The 16,755-nt window shown below is 33.6% G+C and overlaps 2 protein-coding genes and 1 non-coding gene across 3 annotated transcripts in view; all 3 read right to left on the bottom strand.

The window, feature by feature from the left end:
- Positions 1 to 3,156: 3,156 nt before the first annotated feature.
- Smp_tRNA_01744_Glu_CTC.1.1 lies at positions 3,157 to 3,227 on the bottom strand. The gene has a single exon. It is a non-coding gene (tRNA).
- Positions 3,228 to 9,500: 6,273 nt separating this feature from the next.
- Positions 9,501 to 10,292, bottom strand: Smp_176830 (hypothetical protein; the record flags this gene model as incomplete). The annotated part of the gene is made up of 1 exon (XM_018795628.1): positions 9,501 to 10,292. The coding sequence occupies one exon, from the start codon at positions 10,290 to 10,292 to the stop codon at positions 9,501 to 9,503; it is 792 nt and encodes a 263-aa protein (XP_018649922.1).
- Positions 10,293 to 10,402: 110 nt separating this feature from the next.
- Positions 10,403 to 16,755, bottom strand: part of Smp_176820 (hypothetical protein) — a gene marked incomplete at both ends in the record, with an annotated part of 19,914 nt that continues 13,561 nt past the window's right edge. Inside the window, one exon of the mRNA XM_018795627.1 lies at positions 10,403 to 10,438. Coding sequence (XP_018649921.1) covers positions 10,403 to 10,438 — 36 coding nt within the window. The remainder of the gene's footprint in view (positions 10,439 to 16,755) is intronic.

Here is a 16,755-nt window from a genome sequence, read left to right as displayed (position 1 = left end):
AGATTCATGTAAACCAGAGATAAACAGTGATTTTTACACTCGTATTACAACTTTGGCTAGTAGTGATCTGCAAACACAACTCTGTTTGACTGGAAAAAGGACAAGGAGCTTCATAATGAAGCACCTTATGAACACACTCCATTCAATCAAAACAGACATAGTCTTCAAAGTCATCAAAAAGGTAAGTAGAAACATGTCAATGACACTGAACTTCTGTCTTCTCAGTATTAGTAAATCACTTGCTATACTTCTAGAAAACGTATCCAACCTCTTTCTTCTATCGTAGTCTTAATTTCTTGTGTTGAAAAGCTATCCCATTCCATCTTATCTCTTTTTCTACTGTCCTTTTACTCTAAACTGACATATTTTTGTTTCCGTGTTCCTTCTGACTGAGTTTCATCTCATCTTCAACACTTTATCTTATCACATCACGTAACATCTAATGGTTATTCATCTTTATCTACTTTATTGAGTACTATTTATAGTTCTAACAATTGAATTTTCAGTTCCTTAATAAGGAACAACACTTTTCCGCCTTTGTTTATTTCACCTTTCAAATACTAATTTAGCAAATGGATAATATTATTATTACTAGATTATTAGTGAAACAATTCGATATCAATAGAATATCTTTAATAAGTTCATTCACATTGATTCGATTTGTTTTACCTGTCTAGACATATTGAACTGTAAATTTGTTGTTTACATACAAAATAGGAAAATACTTTACCAAAAATGTATTAGTTAAAAATAAACTTGATTTCATTAGGTTGATTCGTTGTGAATTGTTCAGAGTATTGTTTATTGTTAGTGTCTATGATCTTATAGTAAGTATTCAGTGTATTGTTCAAATACTTCCATAATTACCTAATTATTATCAATGATATATTTGAGTAGATATGATCTTAGCAACGATATGTACTTTGTGGTGATGAATTATTTATTATTATTTAAACACTGCCCGGGTGCCCAGACCGGATGCAGTCCCATGGTAGCCGGTGACCAACGATTGTTTCATACGCTATTTGTCCCCTCAGGATACTGGAGCCCATGTGCACCATTGGTTTGGAATCAGTGTTTTCCAACCCCCAAGGTGGATTGTACGTGTCCACCAACCCGGTTAAAGCGCTAGACATTCGCTTTTCGTCCTCTCGACTTCGTAAACAACAGCAATGCCGCGAGAGGGCAGTGAGTAGGACTTGTGTGGCAGAGGCTATATACGCGTGGCCATATGAGAGTATTTCGAGAGGGAGAGCGTACTCTCCCCACTCTCGGCCGTACAAGGGCATTCGGGGTGTGGTGATAAATCATTCATTCTGATACCGCCATAGATTTAGGGTCTAATATTTACATCGGAATATTCCCGTGTATACGTTCATCTAGAGGAAATGGTTTGTTCATTTCTACTTGAATATTTTTAATATAAGCTGCTGATTCGATTCACCAAAATAATCTGGAAAGTAATCCGTTAGCATCATTCCAGTTATATTAGATGTGAATAAAAGATAGGTAGTTTCGCAATATTATTCTCGTCAATAAAGATGTGACATTTGTGATGACTTGTTTTTTGTCTAATTTAGTTAAAGAAATTAACATAAAGACGAATATTTTATATAGTTGAAATCATGAGTCAATTGAAACTAGACCACCATGGAAAACCTGGAGGCACTGGATGGCCATTTCGTCCTGTTGTGGGACTTCTCAGCAGTGCGCATCCACGACCCCGCCTCGCGAGATTCGAACCCAGGATCTATTAGTCTCGCGCGCGAGCACTTAACCTCTAGACTGTTATATCCTAGCGAAGACATAAGTACGGGTAACTCCAAGGACCTATCAATGGACGATTACTCTATATATATTCCTATTGTATAACTATTCAGTAACTAGATTATGTATGTTTATATTCATCTTATTATAAGCTTCATTTTGACCTATTGACTATTATTATATGATTTACTGTTCCTAAGTTATACTCAGTTTGTTGATTATTGTCTCCCACGCTCACAGCCACATTTGGCTTGATTTTGTACAAATATTATTTTCTATTTTATGGTGTGATGTGGTTTTTCTGTCTGATATATAAACAAAGTATGTTTGGAATAAACGATTCGCATAGATTCGCACGGCAGAAGCTGCTATTGGTGTTCTGGACTCAAGTGGACGGGCTAGGAGGATTAAGGACCAATAAGGACGCGAGATTACTCATACTGATTGGACGTCCTTGATTGTCACCGTGTTAAGGTCGGAGAAGTCGTATTTCTATTGGTGGATAATTCACGCGAGTTATGTCCTTGTTTAATTTGTAAGGTCATAACAAATTAGCGACGACCTTGAGCAAGCCATAACGATTGGCGACGGCTTGGTCAAGACATAACAAGACCACTGAGCCGGTATCCAACGATGTTCATGTCTAACTTCAACCAATCCACGCATATATTATGTAATTGAAAACTTGGTAAACGGAATACCGAAGTTTTAGGTTCTACTACTAGAATATGTAAAACGATTGTGGATTATAGTCACTTAGTATTGCCAAAAATGTTTCTTCATTTCGTTTACATTTATAAAGGACTTTTTAGAAAGTAATAAAATTAATAATATATTTGTCCTTTTCATCTAACTACTGAACATTATTTCATATGTCTAAACTTAGCATAAATTTTTATTTCAATATTATCCAAATACATTTTTGGTATATTCATTTGATATAGGCGGGAAAAATGTTCTTCAATTTATTTCCTTCACCTTGAAATAGATAAGTGGGTTTATATATGAAGTAACTTTTCAAAAAATCAATGTGAAATATAATAAAGTACTTTTCTATCTCTCTAATGTATAACTTAGTTCTGACACATTTTATTGTCTCTTATTAGATTATCTAAATGTGTACATTCAAAAAAAAACAGCTTAAAAATCAACTTTTCATTAGACCATGACAGGTGGTTTGTTTCTTGAGACGTGTTGAAATGAATGAGTGTGTGTGAATAGAGTATTGTGGACATACTGTAAGTGGAACGACTAATCAATATGTCACCGAACATTTTGTGATTGACTGTCGATGTGAGCACGTGACAGATGATAGTGTCAGTGGTCGGAAAACGCTTGTTGGTGTAGATCTAGTGAGTGTTGTGTAGATTGGCGTTAGATGTGGAAACTCTTCCGCGCCGGGAGTCGTACCCGGGCCGCCTGGGTGAGAGCCAGGAATCCTAGCCGCTAAACCACGCGGGACAGCCAACGGCCGAACACAATTACATACATCATTCACTCGCAACTACTAACATGCACACACACAATATGTGCACATAATATTACAGTCAATATCACCAACACACACGCAACAATATTCATCACACAAGCATCGTGAACTCACTATTCCAGCATACTCATCATCACTTCAACTAACAACACACCCAACAGCGCCATTGTAATCATCATCAACACCATCATCATCATTATCATCGTCATCATCTTTATCAACAACGACAGCAGCAACATCGTACTCATCCACGCACACCCACACACAAAAACGGGTTACCGTCGCATTTTCATACACAACACCTCACACTATCTGAACTGAGAAGTTACAGTTGCCGATCTACCGACCGATAAACTGTCAAGAAATCGTAGGTGTTGGGAATAACATCACTCATCTACATATTACTCTTAACTTACTTCCACAGACTGAAAGGTCACACATATTTGTTCCTTTGTGTGAGTCAGTGCATGCGTGAGCTGTAATATCGGTCGCTATGTTAAGCCCATATGCCTTATTCTAACTTCTGGACAAGTCAATTCACCTATCCATCATGAGTCGTGTTTTCACCTTGTTAATCATTCACTTATTAACGCCGACTTGCTTTTATATGAGCGTAGGTGTGTGTACACTTTCTTATCCTATTTATCACATGTCTGTCATTTATTTTTGTCTGACTCTAAATATTGATTAACGCTTGATAAAAGTGAGTTAGCTTATCCACCATATCCGATGCGTGTCATTTTCGTTTCGCTCGCTGATATTTACTGACGTGCTTATAACTTTCTAGCCTGCGTCATTTGTCAATAAAATTGTAGCTGCCGCTTCTCTTTGCCTTCTGATTTTATGCACCGTTAAGATTTGTATTATAACAGTTATCGACGTGAATGGTTAACGAAGCACGGCACTACAATCTTCCTTAATTATAAAACATTTGGTTGAGACTGGTCACAAGGTTGATATCAAGTCAGCTTTTATAGAGTTGTACAAAAGCCTTCAACGGCCTACACTAAGGTTTATTGAAGCCTTGGCTACACGGAAACTGAAACCCCCTTTATGTATTCAAAAACAATTTGTTCTTACCCTTAACCTATCCTGGTAATACTGATTTATTATCCAAAGTGGTTATCATATTGTTTTTGCGTACTTTATTTTTCTTTGTTACGACTTGCCTTCGATCTGTCTAGTTGACCTTTTTATTTTTAATACACAAGTGATCTTAACAACTATATATGTGATCAGATTGTTCAAAATGTATTGTGCAAATATATCACACAATTCTGATAATCTTCGTCTTCTCATTGTATTATCAAAATTTATCAAAGGGATTAATTGTTTTACAAGTATCATACTAGGAAGAAATAGCTAGCCAATGCTCCCCGATTCTAAACGGTGGCCTAGCTAAGATTATTTTATGACTTATACTATGATGATTATCTCGATTAATGAGATTTTCATAATCTGAACTTTTTTTAATAACAGAGTAAAATCTTAATCTTTTTCTAATAAAAATCCTGATAATAAAAGGATAAAAATCGAGCTTGAAAGTAGTCATCGTGGATGCGCACTACTGAAGAGTCCCACAATAGGACAAAACGGCCGTCCAGTGCTTCCAGGTTTTTCATGGTGGTCTAGCTTCAATTGACTCATGATCTTAACTATATAAAGTTGCATAAATATTTATCAAATATGTTCGATTTATCTATGAAGTATTGAGATCGTAAAAAAAGTAATAATGACCTTTATTTACTAGGATTTACAAACAAAGTAATCGTATTCACTAGGTATCTTTTTTACTTAAATCTTCCTATTGATGTTTAGGATTGTAATTGGTCAGTCTCTTGTTAGCATATGTGCATCCTGTGTGTATTGCCTCGATATTACCTTAGTTCACAAGTATTATAAGCAAAGATGGATAATGGCCTCCTGGATTCAACTGCTAGCCACAACAAGTTAGTGTATGAAGGTGAAGTATTATTATTATAACTTTTATTCACTAGAATTTACACATAAAGTAGTCGTATCTTTTTGATAATAATGAGATTCTTCAGTTTCATTTATGAAGATAAAAAGATTTTTAAAAATTACAATTGATTGATCACTGGGTCGTGATCAATGTCATGAGTGTCAAGTCCTTCTTAGTGCTGATCGAATGCTATCGATCAAGTTTCAATCTGGCCACTAGTCTAGGTGACTCGACACTGCGTGTACTATGTTGAGATAAGATGGTGGTTGGAGGTGGTCAACAGGAAACCCTGGACCCGGGTTTCGTGCTACTTGGCACAAAAGTAATACGATATACCGATTATTTAATGTTTCATATTCATTCATTTACTTATCAAATCAAATTAACATCTTCCATTAATTATCATTCTAAGGCGAGTAAATCGTGAATAAAATTAACCGGAAACTGATTTGAGCTTTACAAATCATAGTCCTAGCTGAGAAAATGGCTTTATTATACACAACGCTATGTACAATGCCGCAAACGAAGTTAGATAAATATCTATCATATGTCACCTTCAACTCAATATATTAATTTATGTGTGCTTTCTAAATCATATACGTTGAAAGGAGAGAAAGATAGGGGTTTTACTCGGTTTATTAAACATAGTCTCAAGGATCTACACCTTCTAGGAGAAAAATGACTCCTATTTCGATCGGGGAATGAAGCTGACTCAACGAATTCATTTAAGGTATTAGACTTGGTTAGGATTAAATATCTTTCAACGGTATACCTAAGAATACGTCTCAATAGTTCTAGGATAAGTTATACTATTCATTGTATATTAATCATTAATTTTAAACTAGAAAATTCATATTACTTTGAGCTTCTATTAGAAATTAAGGACATTTCACGGATGAACTGAGATTGTTAACTGGAATTAAACTTCCTAAAGTATCTCTTCTCATTAGAATGTTATAAGTATCAATATGTTTAAATAGATAACTAAAGTTAATTAGAATTAAATTAGTTTACTAGTCTACAAATATAATTAAATGTAAGTAATATCATAGGAAAGTACATCTATTAGGAGGAAGAACAAAATAGAAATGATCTGTTTAGTCACCCAGTAACAAACTTTAGAATAATATCTATCAGCCTATATATTGTAGTTTAATATCCCTATTTATTTGATTTATATTTTAATGGGGAGATAATACATTGATTAGTGTAAGAAAACCAAGTTCATCAGTTTTATACATTTTTACTTGCATCTAATTTTAATTTATGTAAATTGTGAGATTATCAACTTCAAGTTTTCTTTTTAAGTTGATGTTTAAGCAAAAGTCAATGTCTCAGATTAAAATAGTTTATAGTTCTTCAGTCTATTGAAATCTATTGGTTTCAAACTCATTATTCATGAGCTTTTCTTTTTGTAACTCCGCCTGTAGCTCCTCCGGAGGTTACTGCCAGTCGCATCTACAACGCGTCGGTGAGAGCAGTTTTGCTCTATGCTTGTGAAACCTTGCCTCTCCGAGTTGAGGATGTTAGACGACTCTCTGTGTTCGATCATCGTTGTCTCCGAAGGATTGCTGACATCCAGTGGCAACACCATGTTAGTAATGCAGAGGTTTGGCATCGTGTGTTCGGGCGCAGAGACGATAATTCAATTGGTGTCACGATCTTGAAACACTGACTTCGGTGCCTTGGACATGTTCTACGAATGTCGTCTCAGAGAATTCCTCGTCGTGCATTATTTGTCGACTCTGGGAAAAAGCGGCGAGGTGGTCGGTGTATGACATGGTTTCGTGGTATGAAAAAAAGCTGCGAAGGGCTAGCTTCAATTGGTCCTTCAAGACTCCCTGGCTGGGGTCCGAGAGATAGTGCAACACAGTGGCTAGAGACGTTATCAGATATGGCTCAGAATAGAAGCCAGTGGCGAGCCTGCTGTAACCTTCTTTTACTTTCTACATAAAGAGTGGTTCTAACTTTCTTAACTGAAAGAGTCTTCTGGTTGTACATTTCAGTTCCCCCATCATTACTCTTTTCTCTTTTTCTTCTTTTATATATACGCATCTTTCCCCTTTCTCCTCCCATTCTCATTGTTTTGTATGGCGCATATGTATCTGGTGCCCTTTTGTACCAATATGTATGTGTTTAAATAATATAAAATAAAAATACTGCCAGTCCCAAGCCCGGATAAAGGAGGAGGGTTGAGCATGGAGTTAGCGACCCCATTCCGTAGAAAAATAACTCACTAAGAAAATGCTAACCAGAAAAGATTATTCAAACCATTTAAACTCTGCTCTGGGAGTTGAAGGAAGAATTATGACGCCATGTGATGAAAGCCGAATTCCTTCGGAAGTCATGAGGCCGATGCCTCTTCTGATAACCAGAGCAACAATTTTTATAAGAATGAATAAAAATTGGATAGAACTACGAAGGAAAGCCCAGGACAGAGTGGGTGGGAGAATACTGGTCGGCGGCCTATGCTCCATTGGGAGTAACAGGAGTAAGTAAGTAAGTTTCTTTTTGTGCTCTATAACACGCTACTTAGTAATAGTGAGTAACTCAAGCTAATTTCGATTTGTAATCAGTTTTGTTCGGATAGACCACGGCGACACTATAATTTATGAACAAACCAATCAGATTTACGATAACATGTCTTAGATTTCGGCACAAACTTCTTTATCCATCCGGCTAAATAGTGTCTTAGCATTATATCTGGTGTCAATTCGTGATGAGAACCCTAAATCTAATCCCTATCCCTAACCACCAACCGTAGATCACAATCCTTATCCTTCACACTGGTTTAAAACCCTCATTTAGCCCTAGTAAGTAGGTGGACATTCTCAAGGTCACTTCAGCGTCACTCGATGGTCGTCTATATATTATAGTCTCACCCTGACCACTTACTACATCGACATATATATATATATATATTATGTTCGGTCGATTGTTTTATTTCGAGTTTCAATTTTTTGTATTCACTGGGTTTCCCTGTGCATAATGTTTTATGAATCTTTATTTAACTTGAACGATTTCCCTGATTTTTCGAAATTCAGTGCCTTTTTTTATTTATACTATTTACTGATATTGTCGTTTGGAAAGCACTATACTGTATCTGACTTATTGTATGCTTTTCGATTTTTTTTATCTGATTGGTTGAAGGACATGACTTTATCCTGATTAATGTCGCACTTAATTCCCGAACACCGTGATTCAAGTTTTCTATTACTTATTGTTTATATAGATTCCCGAACAATATCGATAATCGATTGAAGTTAAGTATATAACCTATTGAATGCTGGCTTAGTGGTTGAAATGTTAAACTCTTGCTTTGATACCTGAAAGTTAAAGGTTCGATCCAAGGTGGTGTCTTGAGTATTGACTGGTGAGAAATTCTGCTTTAGGATAAAATAACTGTTCTATGTTTACTGCTTTCAGTAATTTTCGAACTCGTGTCGGTCCATATTACCAACAACGTCCTTCATATAAATTTTTCAATAACAGTACTGTGATTCCAGATAAACTCAATCATTTTATTTCAAAATAAGCATATGATACTTGATTATTTGTTTATAGTTCTTGTATAGAAATCATTTAATCATTTACCTAGTGGTGATAATAATAATATTTGAAGAGAAGGTTCGAGTGAGATATAGGAAATTTGTATTTAAAATGTTTTAACCCCCTTTATATTTACTAAGATTTCTAGTATTATGATGATTTAAGTAGACTTGATGATGATCCAGTTGTATTATTCAAGATGTACTATAGTTATCATTCTAACTAACCCAACAGTATTTGTCTTTTTTTTTTCGATTTTTTTATTATTGCGATTTGAGTGGATTTTCGATATAAGTAGTACTTATCAAGTATCCGATTTCAATGAGAATGTTTTATCTAATTTTCAATCTCTAAATCTGGCTTTAAAATTCTTGAAGTGTTACCAAGTTACCATAAAAAGAATGATAAGTTTACAATTTTTAAACCTTGAAAACTGAAATACAAACTTCATGTTTGGAAATAGAATCGTAAATGTTATGTAATCAAAGTTAAGTGGAAAACAAACTTGTCATGAGAACAAAAATTCGATTATATGTTCTGCAACAAAAAATTGATGAACTTTAAATATAATATTTTAGCACAGAAAAAAAAGATGCAAGTGTGGACTTTTGGGAAACATCACATAAAATGAGATATTATTGCATCATACTACTGAATAATTGTAAGTAGATAAATATGATTGAACTATATTTCTTTCCACACTTTGGTCATTGGATAAATATGATAAGAAAATTAATTATCGTCACATTTTGTAGATTGTAAATTTGAATCAGGTTTCTCTAATGAATTAGTTTTCAGCTTTTCTGGTCTTATCCAATTGCGAAAAGTATGGTTAGTACCACTTGTATTACTATTACTTAACGTGAAAATACTTGTCCATTCACATGTTGTTTTTGCTTTTCTTTTCAGATTACTAGTAGTTGTAAATGTGAGTGCAGCTCCTTGAGCACTACTAACTAAACTAGCTACACGTCCAATTAATGGGACGTCAGGTAAAAGACTGGCTAAAATTTGAAATATCCATACAATACCTAAAATAATTGATAGATTAAAACATATTTTCAACATTTTTCGACTTTGTTTTGGAAAATCATTAGTGTCTGATTCACTTCCTATACCTGTTGATATATTCAATTCATTTTGACTGAGAAACCAAATATGAGTTCCAACGATGATCAATACAAGACAGTTGAATGCTAATAAAACTGTAGTTGGCGCCAGAAACCATAAGAAAAATGCTTCATTTATTGTAAACCATGGTCTTGTACAATCCTCTGGTGGACAAAATCCTGGTGTCAAATAGCTCAATATTTTTTGACTTTTTGTACATATTGATTCATCTACTTCATTATTTAACATTTTAGCAACACGCTGCTCGTGTATACATTCATTTGGATAAGTTTTCTCATTGATGATAATAGCCGGTATCACAAAACAGAACGGTAAGATGATTGAGAGTAAAGAAGAAAAGACGATGCTTTTCATTGAATTGGAACCACTACGTTTCGCTGATTGAATGACCATACTCTATGGAGAGAATGAGAGAAAAGTCAATAACAGTTTACAATTTATGAGGACAAATTATAAATATTCAGTTGTGTTGTTCTAGGTTCTTCATGCTCAATGTAAATAAATCATACATCGAAATCATTTGGGGAGTTATTAGCAACCTACAAGCAATATATATAACAATTTAGTTCTATACTTGTATAATTTAAAAGTGTTCACTCCTGACTTCGGAAGAGAGAAAAGTTTGAACTTACCTCCTTTAAAACAAGAAAAGTACCATTATTTGACAGGTAAAAATCCAGTGACCTTTATTATGCAACTGTTTTTACATTCATTATATAGATGAATCACTACTTTATGGTATCATTCAGTTTCTGTCTCACTATCTACTTGAATAAATCTACAGATCAATGCCTTTTATTGGTACTGCAAACTATTCATTAGGAAATGAGTCGCTAATTTGTACTATAGTGAACAAGAACACTAGTTAAGGACAATCGAATGTATTTAAGCACAAATTACAGACTATCTCACCAAATTTTGATAAACATACAACAAACAGTTAATTTGCAAAATAACAATCAATTGTCTCAATCTTAATTGTTCCTTCTGTAAATATCAGTTCATCTTCTCTGATTTCATTATTTATGCATTTTCATACCGATTGCGCTTCATTCCTATTCTTTTCTTATCGGTCTTCTGCCAAAATACATTCTATCACTGACCATCACCATATACTACTTATATGGATATAAGTAAACCACACCACAGTACTAGTAACAGAATTCCATTGAGTTTATCAACTTATATGAGTATATCTACAGATACATTAAGACAGGTATTCGTAATATATGATTTAGAGCGACTAAATATGTTCCTAATTTACTGCACATATAAGTATAAATAGCCAGACATTTTTATCTATTACAGAATGAACATTAAAACTATCTATAGAAATAATCTAAGAATAAGCTTTATAAGATTGAAAGAAAGTAATGTGAATTTTCTAGAAACAAAAGAAGATGGACTATACCCTTACATATTTCATAACAATTTATGCATTCAATTTACTTAAATATTACGTATCTTACTATGAATGTCAAGGTCAATGTAAATAGTACTAATACCTAATTAATTATTCTTATCATTGTTTTTCTATTCATTTCTATTGATTCAATTGAACCATTCTCATTCTTTCATATCTAACTATCATATTGAATTACTATGTTATCCTTTTTATATCAATGTTGAGTGCTTAGATGTCTGATAGTTCAAACAGATATTATTATATACATGAATTTGAATGTTTCTTAGAAATATATCCCTGGTATGCAAAGATGGATAGTGGCTAGCAGTGAAATCTAGGATGCGCGTTTCGTCCTATTTGGGACTCGTCAGCTGGATGTACCTGCATCTCCGAGTTGATGTTCACTCTGGGACTCGAACCCAATACCTTTCGCTTCAAACGAACGCTTCAGGCGAGTCCCAAATAGGACGAAACGCGCGTCCTGATTTCAACTGCTAGCCACTATCCATCTTTGCTTGCCATGCTTGTGAATTTAGGCTATGTCGAGGCAATACGCACAGTATGCACATATGCCAATTAGAGACTGACCAGTTGCAGTCCTAAACATCAATGGGGAGATTCAAACAAACAATACTAAGTAAATATCCCTGGCATGTTATATATATATATATATATATTAGACATATCTGTTGACAAATTGCATAATCAATGAACATGAACATTTAGTTTGAATAATTTACTACCTTGGATATAAAACATATTTATCATATTCTACAATGAAAACATTAAATAAAGAATAATTTTATTACTATTGTGGTGTGATTTACTTATATTCATATAAGTAGTATATGATGATGGTCAGGCATAGAATGTAATTCATTAGAAGATTGATGAGGAAAGAACCGAAACGGAACACAATTAGTATGAAAACGCATGAACAATGAAATCAGAGAAGACGAACTCATATTTGCAGAAGGAGCAGTCAAGATTGAGACAATTGATTGTTATTTTGCAAGTTAACTGGTTACTCTATGATTGTCAGATTTTAGTGAGATAGTCTGTAATTTTCGAGTGAAGTACATTCGATTGTCCCCACCCGTGTTCACTACACTATTATTGGCTTTATTCTATATTATACTTCTTGTATAATATAGAATTCTCAGCACAATGTATTTCAACAAGTTTTCATTTCTTAATTTTTTAGTCGATACTAACGATAAATATTAAGTGATGGCCAGCTAGATGTCAGCAGTTCATTAAGTTGACATAGAAATAATGTACAACCTTTTCGATGCATATTACCAGCAACCACCATATCTCTGATTGGGCTATTTTGTAACTTGTACATTGAAAAGTTGTACACATTTCAGAAATGCACCTGAATGGGTTATGCGATTAATAGCCATGATGATGTATTAAAACAAACAAAAATACATAACTTGTTGAAATATCTAGATGTCAGGAACAGGTAGCCCAAATTTTCAAACAGACCGCCAATTCGATATAACAAAAATTATTTCTATCCATAAATATGACCTTAGAAAAACAAATCTATCCATTTTGTTATGAATTTTAAAGAATGTACAGTAATTATTGATTTTGGTAGTTTTTTTCTTTTTAAGGTAAGTAGCACTTTACATAAAAATTACATAATAATCTTTGTCTGTTCTAAAGCTTACACAAATGTCAATAATGTTATTAAAACAAAGAATGCTGTGTACTTTTAGGATAATCATTAGTTAATTTTTCTAAAAAAAAACATGTTTGAAACTTATTTAAGAAATTAAGTATATGACTAAGATGGATAGTGGCTAGCAGTCGAATCCAGGATGCGCGTTTCGTCCTATTTGGGACTCGTCAGCTGGATGTACCTGCATCTCAATGTTGATGTTCACTCTGGAACTCGAACCCAGTATCTTTCGCTTTAAATACCATCGCGTTATCCAATCGGCCACTGAGTCCTGATAGTCACTTGCTTGTGCAATAGGATGAAGTCTAAATTCATTTAGTATTGTTTGTTTCAATCTTCCCACTGATGTTTAGGACTGCAACTGGTCAGTCTTTTATTGGCATATAAGCATTTTGTGCGTATTGTCTCAACATTGCCTTAATTCATAAGCATTGTAAGCTGATGAGTCCCGAATAGGACGAAACGCGTGTCCTGGATTCCACTGCTAACCATTATCCATCTTTGCTTACAGTAGATTTATCCATTATAATTATTTGTACACCATAATGTCATTTCATTTATTTAATTTGTCATTAGAGTTTTATAAAATATCTAAAGTATTTAAAAATAAAAAAACTTTTTGCTTTTTTCTTAAAACCGTCTAAAATTCTTTAATTGGTTTTTGTTAAACTAAACTAAAATTTCATTATTTATGTTGACATTAACATTTCAAAATACATGAAATAAAGGACATTTTAAATGAAGTAGGTATCATTATAAAAGTTTGACTTGGTAATTTCGAATAAATTGACCATTAGGTAGATTGTTATAAATACGTTGATATATATATGTTATAGTTGAAATCATGAGTCAATTGAAGCTAGACTACCATAGAAAACCTGTAAGGACTAGATAGTCATTGAAGTTAGACATTAACATCGTTGGATGCCAGCTCAGAGGTTTATAGGTGAAGCGCTCGCGCGCTAGACTAATAGGTTCTGGGTTCGAATCTCGCGAGGCGGGATCGTAGATGCGCACTGCTGAGGAGTCCCACAATAAGACGAAACAGCAGTTTAGTACTTCGAGGTTTTTCATAGTGGTCTAGCCTTAATTAACTCATGAGTACAACTAGTAAATTACTAAAATCTTCACAAAGCCCCCTTCTGATATATATATGTAATATCCGAAGGAGTAGAAAAATTAAATTTTCTGACGTTTTGTGACTCAGTGTAATTAATTCAAGTTTAAATAGTACACAAGAACAACGAAATATTCTTACCTTATTTATTTATTATAAGTGAAGAATTAAAACCTAAATACATCACCAGTTGAAATTTTCAACAAATTTTGCTCAACTTCGTGTATTGGTTGGAGTAAGACATAAACACTATGGGATGTTGACTCAGTGGTCTAATGGTTAAGTGCTCTGGCGCGAGACTGGTAGGTCCTGGGTTGGAATCTCGTGAGGCGGGAACGTGGGTGAGCAATGCTGAGGAGTCCCACAATAGGACGAAACGGCCGTCCAGTGCTTTGAGGTTTTTTTGCATGGTGGTCTAGCTTCAATTGACTCATGCTTTCAACTATGAAAATTTTTACACTTATCAAAAGATAGAAACATAAATCGTATTCATTCTATACACAAAATTTGTGTATAGTTTCTAATGAATAGATTTTATAAATTCATCTGATGATTAAACTAATCATTGTACAATAAATTTTGATTTGTTTAACAAAACCGGAAGTTAAATATTCAAAGCATAATTATTGTACTAATTTGATCTTATAAAGACAATATAATATAGTGGTAATTCAATTTTGTAGTTATAACTTCCGGTTTATTGAAATATTTCAGCGTATACTACTTATAAATTCATTACTGAATGATTAATAAAATTCAATGTTTGTTTATTTTTCATTTAATGCTTAAAGAAACTATAAGGTTTGGCAAACTTGTACAACCTGAATACATTTTGTAAACACGCAAATATATGATTTTCTTGAAACTTTTAAGTTACAAAATGAAAAAAAAGCTGTATACTACTTTTATTAGTAATATGCTGTATTACGTAATTAGTTGACGTGTATTTAATCTTTCACTGATAGCTTGTAATAGCTTAATGGTATTTAGTAAGTCCGTAGCAAACTTACTTATACCTTTTACTCTCGTAAAAGAGGAGAATAGATCGCCCACCAGCATTCACCATCCAACATTGTCCTGATCAATTATTTTCAGTTGTTTTCAGTTGTTAGTCATCCTTTTCACGTCGATTTCCGGTTCCTGATGCAGTGTGATTTTTCGTCTTCCTCTCTTCTGTTTCCACTCAGCATTCCAAGTTAAAGCCTGCCACGTGATGCAGTTTGATGATTTCCACAATGTATGTCTTATCCATTTCCAACGACCTTTCCTAATTTCTTCCTCCCCTCGAACCTGATTTATTCTCTTCAATAGTAGGTTGTTGCTGATGGTATTGATTATCTTACATAGACAATTGTTTATAAATACTTGTATATTCTTGGTGATGGTTGTGATAGTTATTCAAGTTTCATCTCCGTACAGTGGAATTGTGTTGACGTTCGTATTGAAGATTGTGACTTTGATATTAGTTGACAGTTGTTTTGAATTCCATATGTTTTTCATTTGTAGGAATGCTGTCCTTGCTTTGTCAATTCTCGCTTTTGTGTTCGCATCAGATCCTCCTTGTTCATCAATGATGCTATCCAGGTACGTGAAAGATTTCACCTCTTCTAAAGTTTCTCTATCAAATGTGATCGTGTTGATGTTCTCCGTGTTCATACAAAAACTATATCATAAGTAACTTTTATGATGAACTATTGTTAAATAATCAATGAAGATAGGTAAACATACCTAAATCTAAGTTTTCTAAACCAACTTAGAACCATTGTATGTAGATGTAATAATGAACTAAGCAGTTTATATACTTACATAGATGAATAATACTTCTTGTCATTCCATATTTTTAAGTAAATCCGTACTAGATCTTCAAATATTCTTCCTATTAGTTTTGATTAACAGTTAATACATTGAGCATACCATATGATCAAACTTCTTTTATAAAGTGGATAATGAAATTTTCATTAGAATTATGAATCAAAAGTAAAAATTTGTTACAATAGGATACTTTTGATTCGTATAGTAGTATAACTTTTCCATGACAATAAGAAAAAGGTAAACTAATTCTTTAATTCATTTGCCAATTTTCAGTTGATCATATAATGTGAAAGAAAAAAAATTTTGTTTTAGACATTTGTTATCCTTAGTTAAACAATTAAACTCTTTTTTTTAAAAAAATTATCCAAGTATAAAAATGCACCCACCCACACACACACACACTGTAAACTATTATCAGACATGTGTGAGTAATTTTATTCTAACAGCTGATCAAATATTCTCGCTTTCTAGTTTTGTTTACATGACGCATGATAATTATTTTTACATTGTAACAGTAACCATTCATTGTAAGACTATTTCTTTATATGCCTGCTGAATATGAATTTAAAGAATGTATAGAATTTTATAGTTGAAATCATGAGTTAATTGAGGACAGACCATCATGGGAAACGTGGAAGCACTGGATGGCTACATATATACATAAAGTAAGAGTCATAGCATAGAAAAAGTTGGTCAATGTAGTAGCTTGAATTACGTAGGGAGATCGGACCTTAGCCTTGTTTCCCAATGGTCTAATTCCTAAGGATAGCATCTGAAGAATAGTTTGTAGATGACGTGTAGTCTCGATTGACTATGATCACCACTAGAATAA

Source organism: Schistosoma mansoni, chromosome 2 (assembly GCF_000237925.1).
Source record: "Schistosoma mansoni strain Puerto Rico chromosome 2, complete genome".
In the NCBI taxonomy this organism is placed as follows: Eukaryota; Metazoa; Platyhelminthes; class Trematoda; order Strigeidida; family Schistosomatidae; genus Schistosoma; species Schistosoma mansoni.
The sequence above is the reverse complement of the archived record's forward strand: the minus strand, read 5'-3'. Positions and strand labels throughout refer to the sequence as shown.